At 35.4% G+C, this 21,832-nt stretch overlaps 5 protein-coding genes and 2 pseudogenes across 6 annotated transcripts; 4 read left to right on the forward strand and 3 right to left on the reverse strand.

The window, feature by feature from the left end:
- Positions 1 to 2,417: 2,417 nt before the first annotated feature.
- Positions 2,418 to 6,623, reverse strand: LOC104728716 (uncharacterized). Of its 2 annotated transcripts, none has more exons than XM_010447669.3 (14): positions 6,183 to 6,623; positions 6,030 to 6,080; positions 5,722 to 5,928; positions 5,529 to 5,627; positions 5,379 to 5,434; positions 5,054 to 5,165; positions 4,758 to 4,937; positions 4,418 to 4,663; positions 3,819 to 3,992; positions 3,569 to 3,742; positions 3,384 to 3,497; positions 3,103 to 3,285; positions 2,911 to 3,009; positions 2,418 to 2,830 (listed from the first exon to the last, which is right to left on the reverse strand). In XM_010447669.3, exons 1-14 carry the CDS (start codon positions 6,306 to 6,308, stop codon positions 2,606 to 2,608), a joined length of 2,046 nt encoding a protein of 681 aa, XP_010445971.1. In that variant the 5' UTR covers positions 6,309 to 6,623; the 3' UTR covers positions 2,418 to 2,605. The 2 variants fall into 2 exon arrangements, with proteins under 2 accessions (XP_010445971.1, XP_010445966.1); XM_010447664.3 differs by having other exon boundaries at positions 4,412 to 4,663; positions 6,183 to 6,590.
- Positions 6,624 to 7,002: 379 nt separating this feature from the next.
- LOC147949048 (uncharacterized protein At1g43920, Chloroplastic pseudogene) lies at positions 7,003 to 7,369 on the reverse strand (annotated as a pseudogene).
- Positions 7,370 to 7,895: 526 nt separating this feature from the next.
- Positions 7,896 to 9,912, forward strand: LOC147949049 (uncharacterized; annotated as a pseudogene).
- A 962-nt stretch (positions 9,913 to 10,874) lies between these two features.
- Positions 10,875 to 12,286, forward strand: LOC104728731 (uncharacterized). The gene is made up of 2 exons (XM_019236049.2): positions 10,875 to 11,069; positions 11,981 to 12,286. Exons 1-2 carry the CDS (start codon positions 10,947 to 10,949, stop codon positions 12,074 to 12,076), a joined length of 219 nt encoding a protein of 72 aa, XP_019091594.1. The 5' UTR covers positions 10,875 to 10,946; the 3' UTR covers positions 12,077 to 12,286.
- A 3,659-nt stretch (positions 12,287 to 15,945) lies between these two features.
- Positions 15,946 to 17,596, forward strand: LOC104728736 (growth-regulating factor 7-like). Its single transcript, XM_010447680.3, has 3 exons — positions 15,946 to 16,282; positions 16,368 to 16,827; positions 16,954 to 17,596. Exons 1-3 carry the CDS (start codon positions 16,156 to 16,158, stop codon positions 17,453 to 17,455), a joined length of 1,089 nt encoding a protein of 362 aa, XP_010445982.1. The 5' UTR covers positions 15,946 to 16,155; the 3' UTR covers positions 17,456 to 17,596.
- Positions 17,597 to 19,656: 2,060 nt separating this feature from the next.
- Positions 19,657 to 20,847, forward strand: LOC109126255 (uncharacterized). The gene is made up of 2 exons (XM_019229476.2): positions 19,657 to 19,696; positions 20,084 to 20,847. The coding sequence occupies exons 1-2, from the start codon at positions 19,687 to 19,689 to the stop codon at positions 20,743 to 20,745; spliced, it is 672 nt and encodes a 223-aa protein (XP_019085021.2). The 5' UTR covers positions 19,657 to 19,686; the 3' UTR covers positions 20,746 to 20,847.
- A 180-nt stretch (positions 20,848 to 21,027) lies between these two features.
- On the reverse strand, positions 21,028 to 21,531 carry LOC104728743 (uncharacterized). Its single transcript, XM_019236043.2, has one exon. It carries the CDS (start codon positions 21,491 to 21,493, stop codon positions 21,149 to 21,151), a length of 345 nt encoding a protein of 114 aa, XP_019091588.1. The 5' UTR covers positions 21,494 to 21,531; the 3' UTR covers positions 21,028 to 21,148.
- Between the last annotated feature and the right edge of the window lie 301 nt (positions 21,532 to 21,832).

Below are 21,832 nucleotides of genomic sequence, written 5' to 3' on the forward strand. Positions count from 1 at the left end.
TAAAATTAGTATTGCGATTATTGATATTTTTTAATCGGATACTCGTTTTCCGGGTAATAATAAAGGGTCGGGTATTTAAAGGGTCAACTATTTTTTACCGGGTACCCGTTTTTTCGGGTACCTGTTATTTAAGGGTCGAGTATGAGTAAATTTTTTCTGTTACCCGTTAGGGTCGGGACAAGTAAAGGGTCTGAGAAAATTCAAGGCTATCCGTCCCGTGCCCAGCACTAATGACATGTGCTCAACATGACAACCTCTTATTCCGGTACACCATTCATCAGAATCCGGTGTTGACCAGTATTGACCGATGTTGACCAATAAAAATATACAATTTTTTTTTTGTTTTTAATATTAGAAACCAAAAAAATAAAATTAGTTGAATTATTTAGGAATCATTTATAGTGTTTTATAATGTAAAACATATATGGATCCAAAATAAAAATATATTGTATATAATTCTATTAATTTAGTCTTATGATAGTTATCTTTTTCAATTTCAAAACTTAATTAATATTGAAATAAAAATCATTCATAAGATATTAAGACTTAAATTCAAACCAGATAATCTTGTTATAATAAATCAAATAAGAAAACTATTTATTTTAACTTTATTAATTTAAAAACATCAACTTCTTACTTAATATATCTAAATATAAAATTTATATTATTTAATATTTTCAACCACAAAAAATATTTCTACAAAAAAAAATACTTAGAACCAAACCCAATACATATCAAAATCATTAGAATTATTGAAAAATGTTATGTACTCATGGTAAAATAAAAATTTTAATATCTGAAAAAACTATTAATGATTTTTCATTTCACTTTTATTTATTTTTGCAATATAAAAATATATTATATATCTGTTAATTCATCCAGTCTTATAATAGTTAGTTTTTTTTATTACAATTAAAAACATCTACTTATTATTTGATTTATCTAAATACAATGTTTTTTGTTATTTAACAAAAGAAATATATTTGATTTTAAACAACAAAAACACACAATATATATTTTTAATATATAGAAGATCCAAAAAATTGAGTTTGCAAAACAATATATTTGACTGTAGAAATATTAATATAAACATATATAATTAATATATATATATAAATTCAAAATAATTATTAATAATTTTTATTTAACTATTAGTTTAGTTTAGAAATTAAAATTACTAATTATAAGAATGAATACATTAAAGATGTAAACAATTTTTTTTTTTGGTTTCTAATATTAAAAAAAATTGCATATTTTTATTGGTCATCATTGGTCAACGCCGGTCAATACTGGTTAACACCGGATTCTGATGAACGGTGTACCGGAATAAGATGGTTCTGATGTTGAGCACATGTCATCATATAGTTGATATATGTGACCATGCAATACATATACTTCGTGTAGTTGGCAATACATTTTTAAAGTTGAGATGTGTGGTCATGTATTGAACGATACTTCATGTAGCTGAGTATCTTTTTTCCCTTATATAATGCTAACTAAAAACATAGACCAGTCGATTCTAAACAGTAAACAATCGTTTTCTTGCAAAACAATTTTCATTTTTGCACTATTTCAAACTTATTAGTAGCCCTGGACATAATATCCAGTACCGAAGAACCGTACTGGAACCGAACCAATAAAAGCGGTATCGGATAGGGTCCGGGTTAAGTAGAATTACCGAATGGGTTAAGAGGCCTTGGTAAAATGGACTTCGGTCCGGGTTTGGGTTGTAACTTAAGTATATTGGGCCACCGTTTTAGATCCGTTTAACCTAAAGGCCTAATAAGACCTTGACCCACTAATGCTAGTTCTGAGCAAAATATCTTGTACCGAAGAACCGTACCGAAACCGAACCGATAAAAGCGGTATTGGGTAGGGTTCGGGTTAAGCAGAATTACCGAATGGGCTATGATTTAATCAATTATTTTGGTTATTTACATGGGTATTTATAATTTCAATTGGTTATCTTGGGTTTTACTCGGTTGTTTGAGTACTTTGGTTACTGAAAATAACCGAATCGATTATAACCGGAAAAATTTCAGGTTATTTCGGATTTTGTATTGGAGTAGAAAACCGTTCCGAACTTGGCCAGTTACTAACCGTACCGAACCGAGTTTTTTGTAAACTACCGAATGGGATCTATAGGTCTTATACCGATTTACCCGAAACCCGATTGGGTAGAACCGAAACCCGATTGGGTACCCGATTGTCCAGGACTACTTATTAGTGTAAGTTTGAATTTACCATAAAAAAATAGATTTTAGATTCTTTATTGCCATGGGACATGTAACCGAACTGAAGGCAGTGGTTTTGTCTCAATTGCCAAGAATAGATTTTAGATTCTTTATTTAGTGTTTTTAGAAGGTCAACATTATTGAGAATTTTAGATGGTGAATTAACAAGACACACTTAAGAAATAAAATCGAACGATTTTTTTTTTAGCTTTGATGATTGTTGAGACTGCATACACCGAAAAACGAAAACAATAAAAAGATGAGAGATAATGGCAAATTCACTTTTCTATGCCTTTTCATATTTCTCAGAGTAATCACTTGCTTGACTTGATAAGGATAACAAGAGCTTTCTTTCAATTTGAAGCTTTCCCTTATTGTTTCACCATGTAATCAGAGCTCTGCCTACCTCTTTGGACTGTTTTGTCATTCTTCTTTATCCCTTGAGACTGAGCCATAGGAGTCATAGCCACATAGATGGAGTTTGGAGCTGACGACGCTGCAGCTGCTGCTGCCACTTTGGCTGCTGCTGCTGAAGCTGCTACCATTTTCTGTGCACCATCTCTAACTTGGATGTAGTCGTCCTCTATCACAAATAACTGCAGCAAAAACCAGCTTAGAACTTTAAAGCTTTGAGAAGAACACATAAATTGTTTGGGAATTCTGGGATGAGACATACCTCGAGGTGGCTAGCAACAAAATCGTCCAGCTTCCCATACTTTTTACGGTAATCATGCCAGTGCAGAGGTGCTAGCATTTTACCCAAACGGTTTGGAAGCTGTATTGAACAAGAGAAACAGACATTATACAAATGCCCAATTTCAAATTCAATTGTTCTATCACATTCTGGTTACAGTTAGTTTGTTCTTACCGTTGAACTGATTCTGATTCTCCCACCAGCTGGTATAGTACGGAGGATGCATGTCAGAAGCGACCTTTCATCAAGAAGAGCACTCTCTAAGTTCCTCTCAGCTTTCACGGATGAGACTAGAGTTTCAGGCATGATGGATCCAGCACCATTATTTTCACCAGGTGAAACCTGACCATTAGCCTCCTACAGAGAAAGACACATTCAGAACATTCCCCCTATTGCCAACCTAACTAGGCTCCACAAGCCAATAGAATCTGCTAGATAATCCGTGCATTGCATACCTCAGGTCTCTGATTTAGGGCATTGGAGTCTATCCTTAGGGCATCACGGAACTGTGAAGAAATGTCTTGAAAGCTATTCTCTGAATGATTGGGTCCATTGCCAGATTTAACTGCCTGTTAAGGAGTACTTAGAATGTACCATATGGAAGATGTATAACCACATGTGAAAAAAGAACATCACCAACCTGTTCATTCACAGAGGACGCCGGTGTAGAAGATCCGTATTGTGCTTCTTGAACATCTCCATACCCTTGACCAAGGGACTGTCCATTGGCAGGCACTTGGTAATCACTCTTCGCATCAGAATTTATCAAGCCATGAACACCTTGAGATGGGTGCACATGATTCTGCATTGGCATCTGTGAATCATGTATGAAAGACAATGTTCACTAACTGTAACAAAATGTAACAATAGATGCATTCTAAAGCTCATACCTTTTGCTGCAGCAACACTGATTGTACAACATGAGGTGAAGGCCCCTGAGGCTGAACAAGCTGAGGCATCTCTTGTTGATGCATGATAAAAGAGTGCAGAGGATTCATTTGACCCGCTTGAGAATACCCATGCATCCCAAGATGAGAAGCTGATACACCATCTACACGGTTGTTCTACACATAATCACAAACGAAAAGGCAGTTACAGCTAGAATAGGATCTTTGTAGGTGTCTTTGCAGATTGTTTGATTGCCAAGACCACAAGCAATCAAAAACGCTAGTTAAAAGACCCAAAAACAGATAATCTATGATATGCAACATGACACAAACTAAAATTCCTACCAACCAGCATAAAATTGAGTGGACAAGGGATGAGACATATATTTCCAACTACAAGTTCCCCGAACTTCTGTACGGGCCATCTTGATTTCTAGCATAATACTTTTTGGGCACATGGATATATTAAAGTTTCAACATCTAACACCTAAAATTTACCGACTGACGAGCCCAACTGAAGAATGCAAATGTTTACATTCATCTAAACAGACGAAAAAAGTTAAACGAATTGCTAACGAGAATCAACAAAAACATACATGTACCTGGGTAGGCCTATCATCACTTGAAGTAAAAGATGATATGTTATCTGTGTTTTTCCCATTTGAATGGGTATTAACATTTGCACTGTCTGAGCTGTTTCCATGAGCCTCAAATTGGTTCCCACTGTTCTGGATAATCTGGGAGGCACCATTGGAACTTGTTTTGGAGAGCCCTCCTTCCCTTACATTGGCAAGCTCAAGCTGAAGCTTTTGCACTGTATGCGAATGCAATCTCTCCATCTCCATAAACTGAAACCAATGGAAAGGAGCAACAAAGGATAAGAGTAGGAAAGTCTCGAGCAGCAAAACAATTTGAAATTTGAAGGTATTCAGGTAACCAAACCTGTCTTTGACAACCATGCCAGAGATGGTTATACTGCTCAGTACGTTCTCGCAATTCAGCCTGCAACGAGTGATTTGTAGATGATTGTAAAGCATCCATCTCTTGTGCACGGGCAATCCAACCTTGCGCTTCTCTCAGTTGCTCATCTTTGTACAAGATAGTTTCTTGAGCAATCCTATGCTACAAGCCATTAAAGATAGCGAGATTGTTTTAGTGTAGTAAAGTTTTAATAGAACAATGAGATTTAACTCAAAGATCCATAACCATGAAATGATTAAAAACATGGGAACACTAACTTGTTCCTTCAATTCATTGAGCTGGCTCTCTTTCTCTTGAATATGCTCCTGCAGTTCAGATAATTTATGTATACTTTGAGACCTCTCAGCTTCAGAGTGCTCACGCTCTCTTCTGCATATCAAAAAAACAAAAAAAAAAGTGGCCAGTTACGTATTCCAAAAATCTCTCACTCCGGAAACATCATATACAAGTATAAGTCCAAGGCCCAAAAGAAGACAAACAAAAAGAGCAGAACCAATTCAAAAATAAAAGATGCCTAACAGAGTAAAAGGAAAACACCCAAGACCATAACAAAGAGTAAAGATTTTCAAGAATTAGAAGCACCTGAGAGTGGCAAGTTCTTTGTTTTGTTCTCTTAGGAGACCTTCTTTGGCCCAAGCCTAGCAGAAGTACAAGAACAACTTAGATACCTCATTCAGATTATTGCAACTTCTATCTTATGAATAAATAGGTATACAATATAAATCAACAGACCGCTTCGTTATCCAGTTTAATCGCATGAAGCTCTCTGTCCTTCTCTTCTATCATTCTCTCCATCTCCCGAATGGATCTCTCCTTATCATGAAGTTGCTCCTGAAAAGTTCAAAAAACATTCCTTTATCTTCCTCGCAACCACAATGTGCTGGATGAAATGGATTATAAACAATCAAGGATAAAATAAGCCAACCTGCATTCTAGCAGCAGCATTAGCATACTCTGTAGATTGAGACTCAAAGTTCCTCTTGATGTCCATTGCAATCATTTGGGCTCGAAGCTCAATCTCCATCTGCTGTAGTTCCCCTTTCTGCTTCGAAATGTTATGAATTTGCTGCTGCAACAGCTCACCATCCATAGTAATCGAATAGTAATCCAAATCAACCGGCTCTCTACCATTCTACACTACAAGAAAACCCCCACAAAAGAAAAATATCATCTTCCCACTCTCCAATTAAGCAACACAAATCAAGTAAAATTGCAAGAACAGAAGTAATTAACCTCGTATATGGTTCTCTCATCTGTCTGATTTAGCTTCAACTGTTCCAAATCCTACAAAGGGCAATCAAAATGTGAAGTGGGTAACAATAAAAATCAAAACTTTTCTCAAATTTCTAAACAAACATTAAAAAGTTACAGAGTGATGATATATACATAGTCAGTGGAGTTTCCAACGTTATGAGAATCAGAAACGGCGCGCCACTCTTTCCTTGATGGAGTAAGCGGTGGATTCTGAAGGGAACCGCCACGAGTCGAAGCAACGCTCGAAGCGGTCTCCATTACTAAACGAAGATTCACTAAAAACTAGGGTTTATCGGAAAAGTGAGTAAACCCTAGAAAGATTCTAGATAAAAGAAGCGTAGACAGAGATGGTGAATAAACTTAAAAAAAAACCCTAGAAGATTCACGAAACGAAAGGATGAAGAAAGGAACGGAAATGGTTGTAATGTTTGACGCTGAAGAGACGAAGAGCTCAAGACGACGACGACTCGAAACTTCGGAATTTACAGAATCAATCAATCAATCATTTCGCTACTTTTTTCTACTCCTCGGGCTCCGAGTGAAGAAGATCGTGTTCTTGGTTCTTTTGGGCCTATTGAACCAAGCTATCTACGGCCCATTAACTTGGTTTTAACAGCCCATTTTCAGGCTTTTTGACAAGTCACGTAATTAGAGAATTTAAAAAGGGAAAAATGTCATAAAATACATGAACTCACTCATTTAGGCCATTTTAATCATCAACTTCATCACAGGCCATTTTAAACATGAAATTGCATTGACTTTCTGTTTTAAACATGAGCTTGTGTTGATCAGGACCAAAGAGACATGTCGTTAACTTGGCAAACGGAGCAACTAACTGGGGTTAAGATGTCGTTAACTCTCTCTGTTAAGTCTTACACGACATCGTTTGTCGCTAAATGAAATCGAGAAAACAAAAACCCAATCCCCAATTTCCCCAAAAAATCCCTAATTCTCAATCCCCAATTTCTCCAAAAATCCCTAATTCTTCGATCTGGGCTTTCAAATCTTCAATCTCTTTGTCAATGATGGAGAATTTTGGTAAAGCATCTACAACCTCCTCATATACACCTTCTTCAACCCATTTAAACAAGTGGTCCTGAAACACAAAAACAAAACTCAAACCTTGAAAAACACTAAATCAAAACAATGCAACCACTTACATCTCCTTTCTTTGGACAGCGGAAGAAAGGTCTTCCTGGGTTTGCCTGCGTGTTCGATATGTAAAGTACGACATCTAAGCCGCAATGACACTTCAAGGGGAACCCATGGCACCCGCGGCCTCTGTTTTCACCGTGCGATTGCCCAGAATTGCAACTCATGTTTGTAGGATAATATGGAGATGAGAGTTTTCGATATGCAGATGAAAAAATCAAACTTAAGAAGAGAAAACAATGTCGAGAATTAGGGATTTTGTTTTGAGAATTAGGGATTTTTGGGGAAATTGGGGATTGGGTTTTTGTTTTTTCGATTTCATTTAGCGACAAACGATGTCGTGTAAGACTTAACAGAGAGAGTTAACGACATCTTAACCCCAGTTAGTTGCTCCGTTTGCCAAGTTAACGACATGTCTCTTTGGTCCTGGTCAACACAAGCTCATGTTTAAAACAGAAAGTCAATGCAATTTCATGTTTAAAATGGCCTGTGATGAAGTTGATGATTAAAATGGCCTAAATGAGTGAGTTCATGTATTTTATGACATTTTTCCCAATTTAAAAAACAGCGCATTAGCTGTAGTCTCCTAAGCAAACAAGAAAAAAGAATTAAGGAAAATTATAAATAAATGCCTTGGTAACAAAATTATTTTTCGAAAACCCTAACAATCGTTCTTTGTGAAAAATCTTAACCATGGACGAATCCGCCATCAAAGTAAAGTAATCTTATTTTTCTCCTTATGGATTACTTTTTTTTTTTTTTTTGTTAAAGGGTATTCTATTAAAAATATATGTCCGATGGGCTATTTCCGGATATAAGCCCATACAAAATCCTTTAAGGGCCCGACCCGTTACATCAAACCAAACTAAACCAATGAAAATACAAAACCGACTGGGTTTACAGATCGAACCAAACCGAAGCTGAAAACCCTAATCTACACACGTAAAACATGGTTGTAGCCGCCGACCAACAAAGCTGCGGATGCTTACCGGATCAGGACCTCCGGTAAGCCTGGTCGACGGTAGCCGAACGGAGATGGTGATCCAAGATCTGTTGTCCATCCCGCCACCGTAGAGCCGCGTTGAGGAGGAGGAAGAGCATCGATCTCGTCGTCGTCGAGGAGAGTTCTTGCTCGGTCGTGAAGGAGAAGACAGTAGGGAGTAGAAAAGAGACCTTCGACGGTGGCTTAGCCTCGCCAGATCGGAGTCTACCTCCCCTATCGAGACCGATCCGGCGAAGCTTCCAGAATCTCCGACCCCAGATCTACCTGTCTTCCTCCACCGTTCCTTGCCGTGAATCTCCTTCTTCCACTATGCGTCGCTATTCCGCCGATAGAGCACTTACCAGTGAGATCGCGCAGATGCTTCTCCCTTCCACTGCCCCCCTTGATCTTGTTTCCATGGTGTCGCTGAGATGATGCGGGGTCGCGGATGAAGCGCCATGAGCCGTAGGGTCCTCATCGTCACCGGAATTGACGGAGGACCTGTCGTCGGTGCACGTGGTTGTGATCAGAAGAAAAAGTTGTTGGGAGAGAAAAAATCGCCGCGAGTGAGTATCACGCGCGCGACTTTTCTCTCAAAAAATTAGATTTTTTCCTTATGGATTACTTCTTACTCTCTCTTTGCTTTAACCTCCTCTCTGTTTCTCTATTATATGATTTGAGTTCTTCATAAGAACGAGTTTGAGGTAGTAGAGAATGTCTGATTAGATCTTTTTTTGTACCTTAGGATTTGGAATCGCCGGAAACGAAAAGTAGCGAAAGGTAAAATTCAGTCTTTTTTTTTTTTGGGGAAACTACGAGATTTTGTCATGTTGGTAATATTATTCTCTTGCAATGCAATCAAATTGTGTGTATTGTAGCATTAGCTCGATTTCCGTAGAGGGATATGAAACTAGGATTCATCATCAGTTTCCTCTCAGTCTCGCGTTGACAAAGCATTTCGCTAAATGCGGAAAGATCGCGCGTATCTTTGTTCCCAGAGACAGAAAGGGTATCCTCAAGAGTCCTGCCTTCATTTATTTTTGGGGAGAAAGTGCGAGAGACAAGGCATTGAAACTTAGTGGAAGTGACCTGGGAGGATGGACTGCAGTCGTTAAGCCTGTAACCCAGCCGGAAGAACCTGCGGAGTTAAGGAACTACCCCTTGGATCGAGAATTAAGCAAGTAAGTTGATTAATATTATTATTATTATTTTTTAATCTCCTGCAATGCTTTTAGTATCTGTTCTTGTGATATATCATGCGTGCTATTTATAATATTCTCTCCTTGTTAATTAGGCTGATGGTTAAGGTAGATGGTTTACCTTCTTCGGTACGTGATATTGATTTCAAGATCGGGTTGTATGAACATTTCTCTTCATGTGGAGAGGTCAGCTATGTTAATGTTATTCCCACTGTTGATTTGGTCGACGGAATCTTTGTTCCCACAAGGTTGTTTTTGCCTTCTTACTTCTTATCCATCCCCCCAAATTTGTGAATATTTTTCCCAGCTCTCCCTCCCTCCCTGTCTCAAGTTATTAAATTCTAACTAAAGAATCGAATTTAATTCCAGAGATGCTCGGATTTCTATTATGGGAAAAGGATGTGTAGAGAAGGCGCTGGAACTAAGTAGTGGACGTAACGCACAAGGATGGAATATAATAGTTGAGCATGTTGTCCCGCCAAGTGTCCTTAAAAGACAGCGTACCGGCTGTGAACATCCATGTACGTAAATTTTGCTCTTTCTTCTTGGTTTTCTTTCTTTTTTTTTTGTATAATTTTGTTTCCAGCAACTCTTGCATAATATCATTAATTTCGTTGTTTATACTTTACATTAGCTATTGTACTCAGTGGCGGATTCAACAAATCTTTTGAGGGGGTGCAAAAAAAACTTAAAAGTGTTCAATTGGAGATTTGAACCCTTTACCTCAAATATCATGGGGATGCACCATTAACCACTAGGCTACTTACATCACTAATTAGTATGCATAAACTAAGCATTTTATACTTTTATGTGGTGCACTTGCACCCCCTCTAATGAACGTGGGTCCGCCCCTGATTGTACTTGCGAAGATGGAGAAGATGGAGGAGAAGAAGAAGAAGAAGAAGGCTAAGATGGAGAAGGCTAAGAAGATGGAAAAGATGGAAAAGATGGAGAAGAAAAAGAAGAATACTGCGGAGTAGAAAGCTCTCTCCTTAATTAGGACAAGACAAAAGCTCTTTGTTTTTTTTAGTTTGTGTGATACATATGCCGGATATTAAAAAATGTAAAGTTTAATAATCATTATCTGTTTTCATTATTACCCAAAGAGTATATCACATGCGATTCAATTGATTAGTTAGACAAGCATTTTCAAAGTCTTATCGAAGGAATTAGTAGTATGAGTGAATAAAATATTTCAAACCAACTTCATCAAAAAAGAAGACTTAAAAATAAAACATACATCATCCTGACCAAAGGTATATATAAGAAGAAAGAGCGTTGAAAGAGAAAGATTCAGGCTCTTCGAGTAATATTTTTTGGTACCAAGAGGTCAATGTGTATCACAACGACGTCGTTTAAGGTGGTGATCGAAACGACGTGGTTTCGATCAGCGCACTGATCTACGTTGTAATTTGAGAATTTTTGAAACGACGTTGTATTGGATCTCCGAAGCTATTCATAGAAACGGCGTCGGTTTTGTGAGCGGTTTGGTCTTCTCTAAAGCAAAAAAAAAAAAGATTCGTATAGAATCGGAGAGATTTGAGAAGAGAAGGAAGAAGAAGGATGGGGTACGTGTTGAGGGTAAGATTGGCTTCGTTCTTCGCCGGAGCTGCTACTGCGTCTTTTATCGGACTCTCTGTTCTCTACAAGGATTACAAGGTCGCTCACGAATCGATTTCTCAGCAGGTTAGCCAATCGATTCGAAAAAATTCTGATTATATCCATTTCTTTCGATTGTTGCTTGGGGACAAGTTATTTCACCGTGAATGTTGTTTCCGAATTCATGAATCGATACATTTTCGTTAGCATAGTTGTTGATCTGTGTTGGAACAAAGAGTTTTGAGAATTTTTTTGCATTCTAGGGTTATCTATTCATCTCTGCGATTCTGGTTCGTATGCAACCTGTTTTTGACCAATTTAATTTAAGAGAAAGGAATTACACAGTTTTGATGTTCAATTTTTGAAATTAGGGTTTCTGGTTGTGTTGCCATTTTAGCTAATTGTGATGGGTTTTGGTCCTTGGACCATGGAAATGCTTTAGTTTCATAGCTACCTGTTCAGTATTGCTGCACTACATTTGTTGTTTTCGTGAAATCTTGAGTTGCCAAAATTGCTAATATGAGAATATCTTCAAACATTTGGTAATGTTGAGTATCGGTTGAGTTGAAGCAAAATGGTCATCATTGTGAAATGTTAAATATCCATAGCTGTATTATCTCTGTGTAGTTTATAGGATACTCACTCGTTATACTGCATTTTGCATTACAAAAACATTGTTGACAATGAGTTCTTAGTGTGGATGCCAAATTGCTTCAAACATTTGGTAGTGCTGTATACTGGTCGATTTGAAGCACAACAGTCATCATTGTGGACATCCATAGCAGCATTTTTCTCTGTAGCTTTAATTTTATAGGATTTCTAATCTACCTATTCGTTATATGTTGAGGTGCCAGAGTATTAACATGAGAAAAATTGTCAAATATTTGTAATAATGTGAGTATTGGTTGATCTGGGACATAACCATTATCATTTGTTAATATCCCAGAGCAGCTTTTTTTTGTGTCGTTAACGGTAGATATGATCTCTGTTTTCTATAGGCAAAGTCTTTTCATGACTCTCTGGATAGAAGGATCTCTGTTCTTGAAAGCTTGAGACAAAGTGAAGCTCCTCAGCTTGCTGAGACAACTGAATAGGATCTGTGTCGACATTGGCACTCTCTGCTTGGCGTTGATGTTTTGAGTTGAGATGCTCTTTTTCGTCTTTTATGAATAACTTGGAAGTTCTCTTGTATGACTCTACTGTTATAAAACGATGAAGTTTTAAGGTAGTCTACAATGGACTGAAACTTGCTGTAACACTTACCATGGAAAATTTGTGTTCGATCAATTGTTTTTAATCTGAAACTAGTAGACCCTTGTTCTTCAGATACATAAACTTTTATCTACACTATCCTTAAAGCTAGGGATCTACAGGTAGTTTTCTGAACAGAAGCTCCAGAAATATGTTGAAGATACTGCAAGATTATTAGACCAAGAGCAATATGAGATGTTATGGTATCTCATGAGTAAATATTAGCCGAACTAAAGAGCCCAGTGTCTTTATATGGCCTCTCTGACTCTCACCGGTTAAAAAATTTGTGGTTTTACATTAAAGAATGAAAAAGAGTCTTACAAAATCAATTAGATAGCTTATCTAAAATAATGGAATTTTATTCGTTTGCATTTAGTCCTTGCGTTTACAACTAAAATGAAATATTTGTTTAAAATAAGCATATGCAAAGTTCTAGCTTCAGAGCATAAGCACATGTAACCTCATTTTATATCTTTTACCCGTGCTATAACACGGTTAATACAAAAAATTTCTGTAATATTTTTATAATTGTAAACTATATTTCTGATATTTTATATTAGTTTTTAAACTATTTTGATATTTTATATTAGTTTTAAACCATTTTATCATATAATTGTAACATTTAATTCATAGTCTATTAAAGGATCATAACTTATTTTATCATATAACTCAAAATACTTAACCCTCACCTTGCTATAAATATTTTAAATATATTTATTTCTAAAAATCAAATTAGAGTACTATTTTAATTTGAAATTTTTGATATATTAGATATTTATTATATTCATGTCAACCATTTTAAACTATTTTAAAATTATTCAATAATTAATTTTATTATATAAAATAATTCAATAATTCAATAATGCATTTCAACAAAAATAATGTATGAAACTGAATATATATATATATATATATATATATATATATATTCAAAGAATGATCAGCTACTCAGTCGTAATTTTTTGTTTCGTTACAATATTTTTTCATAAATTGAACAATTTTTTATTTGGTTTAAAAAATTCAAATCATAGCATATCAGGAAAAATATATTATTATAGGGATGATATGATGATTTATTTATTTCATAATAATGGAATCATATGAAAATAAGAAAGCAATTCACATAAATACCACTAGAATTAGTTTTTTTCCAGTATTACCACTTTTAGTTTTATTTTCCAAAAATACCACTAAATGAGTTTTTTCCAAAAATTTCACAAAATTAAACTAAAAAGATTTTATATTCAAACTACACCCTAAATTCTAAACACTAAACCCTACCGCCTAAAAACTATAACCTAAATCTAAATTTGTCAATACAAAAATAAATTCTACATACAAACTTAAATCAATTTATTTGTGTTTGTGGTATTTTTGGAAAAAAAAACTTAAGAGTATGGTTTTTTGGGAAAAAAAAAATGTGATATTTTAAAATTTCTCAAAATAAGAGGTGAAATATAATATTTAATGAGAAATTAATATGGTAAATTAGATATCAAATCTTATATGTTAATTTTGATTCGATTTTTTTTTTTAAATAATAATTTATTTTCGTTTTTTCTAAAATAATTAAATTGAATAAATGACTATTATCATTTTGTTTTTTGAAACCTATATTTTTAATGTAATTTTGATATAATTATTTACACTTTCAAAGGCTAAGTTCAAAAATGTACTTCCCAATTAACAAAGAGGGGATGAAAAGGAAGAAAAGAAAAAAAGGATGAATAAACAGGAGATTGATCATATTCAATAATCATAAGTATGTAATTTATGGTTTTGTATGCATAATGTATGGTTTTGTACATAAATTACACTTAAAATCGTTACAAAGATTTAGTAGTTTATTCTAACATTTTTAATATCACGTCTATACTAGTATTTTTAAAATATATATTTGAAATAAATCTTTACTTTTAAAAAAATATATAATTTCTGTCATTGTTTACATGTCAAAGTGGGCACTGAATTAAAAATTTTACTTTTTTGAATGTTGTAAAATGTTTACTCATAATCAGAGGGATTGTGTTAGAGGAAGTGGCTCCTTCAACATTATATGTGAAAGGAAATCGTTAAGATATCCGATAAAAAAAAAAATTAAGATCTCTTATCTAAATTTGTGACATTTAAGTATGACATTGATTATCATTGAGGTCATAATATTTGATTAACACTCTTTAGTAATTTTTTGTAATTAGCTAAATTTAGTGTTTCTATTTCTTCTTATGTATAAATATTGATATGTACATTACTGAATCAATACAAGAAATATACATTCTCAACAGTTGTTACTATAATTTCATTTTACCCTATTCCTGTTATACAATATCTCGTTTTTAGAAAACGAATCTAGTTTCACATAATCAAAAGAAACACAATAAATAAGGAAAAAAAAGAAGAAATCATAATGGAAAGACATGTCGAGAGCACATGGTGTTTGTATGGGGACAAATTCCAATGTGAGAAATAAAATTTAAAAAGTGGAAACAAAACAAATTATATGAGAAGAGAGAGTGATGCATTTGTCTCCTTGGCGGTGGTAAGGTGGCTTCACTATCACCCGACACCTCCTCAAATTTGGAATACACCTAATATATCATAATTGTATTTTACACATTTCGTTATGTAGATACGACACTCAATCACGGATCATCTTGTTGTTCCATCATTTTCCTCTTTTTATAAAAACATCAAAAAAACATTTTTGAAAACGTAAATGTTGGATCGCATCCAACCACTTAGTTATTACTCGTAACATTTCTTTCGAGATGATATTTATTTACCATACAAAGATAGGTTAGTGTCACAAAGGTAGCAATTGGTTTGATGGATATTTACTTCTATAGTTTTTTTGTCAGAATACTCCAATGAACTCATATGTCACTTTTAATTGGATGTGAAAGAAGAGGAGCATCAATATTGAAATGGCAATAGACTGAGAAGTCAGAAGAAATCTTTTTTATAAAAATAAACAAAAGGACAATTAGTGGGGATATGGGGTCCTGAAGAAGAGTGTGTACACATCAACTTTTGCCATTTTATTTTGTCTCGTGGCTTCTGCCTCGTTGGAATTAAAGCTTGAGACAAATAGAAAGACGTTCGTTACTTGGCTACCCAACAACTTCACTTTCTTTGCTCTTGTCACAATCCTAACCCATTTTTCCTTACATCTAACGTATCATTAATTCCTTTTGAGAATTTCCGTCTTCAAAACAATGAGCAAAGATATTTTATGCAATTTGCTCCAAACGGGTTTAGTTGTTTATTAGTGTGTTACACTTTATGTAATCTATGATACTTATTAGGTAAGGATGTTCGCGATGGACTTCATGATTTTGTGGTTAGCATGCCATCTACAAGAGTGTTTACAGCCAAAGTTTTCAATTAAACTACTATTCTACATAGTTTACATTGCCATGTGCCCATGTTGGTCTCCATATCTATCAGCCGTCAAAAAAAAATATCTATGCCAATCTACAAACTAGACTCGGAGAAAAGTTCCCCACCGTTAGATCGTTACATCCCCTAATTGATATGATATTGATCTCAAGATGGGTCTGTCTTTTAAGGATTGATCCAAATGTCGGAAGCATGGAAGCATAGTATAGGACAATCTTGGCGGCAACCCATCACTACTCTATATCAATTGTATCCACCCCAATCTCTCTCCCTATGATGTAACTATATATATGTTACATTATTAGTATGATATGAAAGTAAAGGCAAGCAACGTTTTACTCATTATCTTCACACCAAATCTATATAGCCCACACAACCTTCAGTAAAACGTATCTTTTACTTTCTTTCTTTTGAAAAAAGAAGTCACATGTTCTTAAGTGTCTTCTCATGAAGATATAAAGGGAAATAACCAAATCTCAAAAGCTTTACAAAAGAGTTTCTTTTTTAAATCTCAAACCCTCTCATGGACTTTCTCAAAGTTTCAGACAAGACAACAGTTCCATGTAGAAGTGATTCTATGTTTGGTTTGAATCAGCAACAATACATGGAGATTCATCCTCATCCTCATCCTCATCATGCCATTACTCCTTGTAACTACTTCTCTCCTCTGTTCTCTTTCTTTCTTTTTTTGAGAGCATAACTAAATAAATGTTCTTCTCATTGATTTGTTAACAGATTCAGGAAACGGAGTTTTGGGTTGTTATTACTATTATCCTTTCACAAACGCACAACTAAAGGAGCTTGAGAGACAAGCGATGATCTACAAGTACATGATCGCATCTCTTCCAGTTCCTTTCGATCTCCTTGTTTCGTCATCATCCTCTCCCTGTAATAACAAAAACATCGCCGGAGATCTAGAGCCGGGAAGATGCCGGAGAACAGACGGGAAGAAATGGAGATGCGCTAAAGAAGTCGTCTCTAATCACAAATACTGTGAAAGACACTTACACAGAGGCCGTCCTCGTTCAAGAAAGCATGTGGAACCTCCTTATTCTCGCCCTAACAACAATGGTGGTTCTGTTAAAAACAGAGATCTCAAAACTCTCCCTCAAAAGCTTTCTAGTAGTTCCGTAAAAGACAAGATACTTGAGCCAGTGGAGGTTTCTTCATCCCTCTCAAACTACATAGAATCAAGGTACTGCTCTTCAACTAGTCTCAGAATCAAACTCTTTTTTGTTTCTTCTCAGAACCATACTCTTTTTTTTGGTTTTGGTCGTCTCTGTTTTGATCGTCTTTAGTTTGTGTTTTGAATTGAAAACAGAGGAGGCGAGATGTTTCCTGTACCGTCGACAACAGAACAAGAGAACAAGTATCTCAATTTCATCGATGTCTGGTCAGATGGAGTAAGATCATCAGAGAAACAGAGTACAACAACTACAACACCTACACCTGTTTCTTCATCCAATGGCAATCTCTCTCTGTACTCGCTTGATCTTTCAATGGGAGGAAACAACTTAATGGGCCAAGACGAAATGGGCTTGATCCAAATGGGTTTAGGGGTAATCGGGTCGGGTCGTGAGGATCATCACGGGTATGGTCCTTATGGTGTGTCTGCTTCACTAGAGGAGATGTCAAGCTGGCTTGCTCCGATGTCTACCACGCCTGGAGGACCATTAGCGGAGATACTTAGGCCTAGTGCGAATTTGGCTATCTCCGGCGATATTGAATCGTATAGTTTGACGGCGACTCCAAGCTCGTCGCCGTCTAGAGTGGTGAAGAAGATGATGACTAGTTCAGTTTCCGACGAGAGCAGCCAGATTTAGAGATTATGGAGTTTGGTAATAACGACTTTTTTTGTGTGTGTGTCTTTTGGCCTTTCTTTAATCTTGTGCCTGTAAACTGTAAACAGTCACTTTGATTAATTATGGAGTTAATTATTTTCAATCAATGCTATTTTAGTGAAATTAGATTTTTTAAAGTTTTTAATTATAATAAAATAAAATGATAAATCGAATTAGATTTGATTATATTCTGTGTGTGGCTGTGTTTGTTTTCTTAGTTGTTATTGTGTGTGTGTTTAGACGAAATTTGAGTTTTCTGAAGAGTTTATGTAAATATTTGACTATTCCATTATGCCAAAAATGTTTAATTCAAGTAATTTTTGTCCCTTTTAATTGCTCTGTTTAAAAGGAATTTCCCATACTAAAAAGAACTTTTGAAAACTTATCCACAAATTTTTGTTTCTTAGTGATCTAACATAAAGCCAAATAGGCAAAAAGTATAAAGAAATTAACTCAGATGGAGAAAAAAAAATTTGCTTATTAGTTGTGAATAGGTTTATTAAATATTTTACGAGAGTCCTGGTTTGACTCTGTTTTGTGTCATAATCATACATATATATATTTCAATGATTATCTACGTTGGATATGTTTATGTAACTTCAAATGTTCAGTATCTTTTGTGTCCACACATAAAAAATGTTCTAGTATCTTCTTGCAATACCTATTTAGAATCGGAAAACAAAAGATGCAGTATACATATTATTCCTATTTCTTATCCATTTATGGTTTTGTTGGATTCATCTACCTATATATATATATATACTTTTAACCCACCCATTCCCTTCGTAACACTTTTTTTTTCTCCATCAACACCAAAAGTTCGATACAACAGACACGAAGATATACGTGGGAGGGTTGCCTTGGAAAACAAGAAAGGAAGGCTTGATAAGCTTCTTCGAACCTTTTGGAGAAATTATCCATGCGAACGTGGTTTGCGATCGAGAAACAGGCCGATCTCAAGGTTTTGGCTTTGTAAGTATCCAAGAAACAAGATACCACGTTTAGGTTATCTCGTATATTCAAGAGACTATGTTCCTAACATGAATTTTGTATATATGTTTTGATCTTTTCAGGTTACATTTAAAGATGCTAAATCTGCAAAGAGGGCTTGCAAGGATCCAAATCCGAAAATTTACGGACGAGTAGCCAATTGCAACCTTGCTTCTGCTGGTGCTAAGGTCAAACAAAACCAATCCAAGACAAACCCGATCCCTTTACGTCATGATGGCCTTTGTTTCAGTGCCCCAAGTTATCGCCAAAACCTGCAACAACCTTCAAATTTTCATCAACCACCAGTAACTGCGTACGCTGGACCTCCTCATTGGTAATTTTCTTGGAATAAATTAGAGTATAAAAGTTTCTAGCCATGGTTTCTTTAGTTTAATGTAGTTTCTTGGTAACTTTTCAATGTTTTAGGAACCAAGTTTATCCGCAACATCCTCAACAGTGGTGTTACACCTATTCACAGTTTTACAATTATCCTCAGCAGTATCCGCGATATAATCCTCAATACGATCCATTGATGTCTCATTACCAACCTTACCCTATGGTTAACACGAACCAATGTTACTTTGGGACGCAGCAATCTACAAACGCTGTTTACCAAGAATCCAGCAGCTCATCGGCTACGCCAGAGCAGACGGGGTTGACTTCCACACCAGGGTCTTCGTCAACTGAAACGATATATAATAATAATACTAGTGATTCAGGGTCCGGTGGAAACAAGCAAAGTTAGACTTGCGTAGTTTGATGATGGTTCATGTTATTAGTACTTTAAATATATCAATGTTACTTCTATAAACCATATATGGTTTTTGTGACTAATACTATAGCTAAATTGAATTATATAACAATTTCTTTCTTTATAATCCATTATTGCATCTCATATACCGTGTTACTCTTTGTATCTCATTAATTTGCCTCTTGAGTTTTTTCTTTTTGATTTTGATATCCAAATAGAATTCAGAATCAAATAAACATATGCTTCGAATCCGATTTAGATATACAAATTGGTAATATACAAATATACAAATTTTGGGACAATTATTAACCAAACGTGACAATATTAAACCGAAACGGGTAAACTCATTAACACGTCATTGACGGTTACAGTTTGATGATAGGTTTCGTAGCCCATCATAAATTTCCATTAGTGTGGAGATATCTCAAACTTCGAAATCGCAGTAATTAGGGTTTTACGATTTTTAGCAATCATGAATCAAGGTAATCGTTCTTTTTGTAATTAGGGTTCTACGATTTTTGCTTATTACGATATCTCTGTAACGTAGGTTAATGTATTTTTCGTCCTTCGTGCTTTTATTGATCAGTTTAATCCTGTTCTTCCTCTGTATTTGTAGTGATTTAGAGAAACGCTTGTCAATTTTATAGTTAAGCAATTTTAATTTTGACAAATACCTTCCGGTTCTGCAATGGCTCTTCAAACCCTAATTGTAGTGTTGAAGTTCTTTGTAACGTTGTTTTTTTCAGCACTGTCTATTGAAAGTTTCTCTCCTATATATTCTATGGTTGGAATTTAGAATTTTATGTCTATTCTTCTTTGCAAAGTGTAGTCCAAATTTGATATGGTTTGTGACACAATCTTATTTTCAGTGTTGGGACTTGCATCTTGTTTCTCCAATGTTGAGTCGATCCCAATGCTAAATGGATCAAACTTTTCGGAATGGAAAGAACGTTTGTTACTTGTGCTTGCCCTCATGGATCTTGATATTTCCCTCAGGGAAGAGCGTCCAGATGCCTTAACGTACATTGACAAAACCGAGCGTTGGGACCGTTCCAACCGCATTAGTATGATGATAGTGAAAATCCGGATCCCGCCAAAATTCAGAGGCATTATCCCCGACGATGTTACAACCGCTAAAGAAGCTTTGGCTGCGGTTGAGAAGTGCTATGCTAAAAACGAGAGGACAGAGTCTACAATGGTGATGGCTGAGTTTTTGTTAAAGAAAAAAACGAATGAGAGTGTTAGAGAGCATATTATGATGAAGATGAGCGTTGCAGCTAAGTTGAAGAAACTCGGGTTGTGTCTTCATGATAATGTTGTGGCAGGTTTGATACTCGATAGTCTGCCCTCGGAGTATGATCTGCTTAGGAAAACTTATAGCCGTATGCAACTGGAATGGTCGACTCATGATCTTATCTTTCATTGTGTGCAAGAAGAGGAGAGGTTGATGAGTGTAAAGAAGGAACATGATCTTGTTGCTGGTAAAGTCATATGTAATAAGAAAAGAAAGCACTATGATGAATGTTTATGATTTGATTCAGGAGTGGCATTTGAATAAGCCATATGCTTTAGAGGCAGTATTTGGAAATTAGAAGCAACAAAGGTTTTTGGCATTTTAGTTGTTGTCTTTGTGTTTTGGGAACAGATCTATCATAATATTTTTGTTTTACTCTTATGTTTGATCATATTAAATTCTAACAAAGTCATCCATCGATCATTGGATTAAACCGAGAACATGTTTTCGCCAGTTCTTGCTCTTATCTTCTTGTTCTGTTTCCCCTGTGTTTGCTCTGTTCGTCTATTAACTCTGAAGTTACAAAAACACTTTATGATACTTACATTATGTTTTAGAAAGCTAGTACAAATATCTTCTAGTAAAATATGACAATACCATGAGCTGCAAAATATGTAAAAACATCTAAAAACACAAAATCTTATAGTTCAGGTGATTCATTGACAGATTCAAGCCTTGGGATCCACTTACTCTCGTCAAAATATCTGAGAGAGGTTCTCTGATTCACCAAAACCAGCTGCTCCAATGAAACTTGCTTCGCCAACAAGCGATCCAGTTGTTTCCTAGTTATCACCACTTTGATTCTCCTTGTTCCTTCCATAGCCTTCTCTTCAGACACTGAATCATCCTCGGGGCATACAGATCCATTCTTGATCTCTGCGTTAGAAACTTGAATCTTGTTACTATCAAGATGTTTTACGCAGAAACATACGCCAAGGTTGGAGAGAGTCACCAAAATTTGCTTCAAGCTTAGTCTTTTCTTCATTTCTATTCTATGTTCGTAATTGGATAACCTTAGAATAAGCTGTGAGATTTCACCTGTTTATATATAGACAAACACAAAGGTGCTCCAATTATTAAAATCATGGGTTGTGTTTAAATTGGAGTGGATAGTAAAAAAGTAGGTGGGAATGTAACAGATTCGGATCAATGTGTATCTTAATGAACAAAAGAAAATTAGAGATCAAGTCTTGAAATTGTTAACACGTGTACACAATGTGTATTTGGACCGACCTTTTTAAAATCTATAACCATATGGCTTGTCTAATACTTTGTGGTATATCATGATGAAACCTACTTAATCTATCCTACTATATTAATTGAT

This window comes from Camelina sativa, chromosome 2, assembly GCF_030686135.1.
Source record: "Camelina sativa cultivar CO46 ecotype springtype chromosome 2, ASM3068613v1".
NCBI classification, from domain to species: domain Eukaryota; kingdom Viridiplantae; phylum Streptophyta; class Magnoliopsida; order Brassicales; family Brassicaceae; genus Camelina; species Camelina sativa.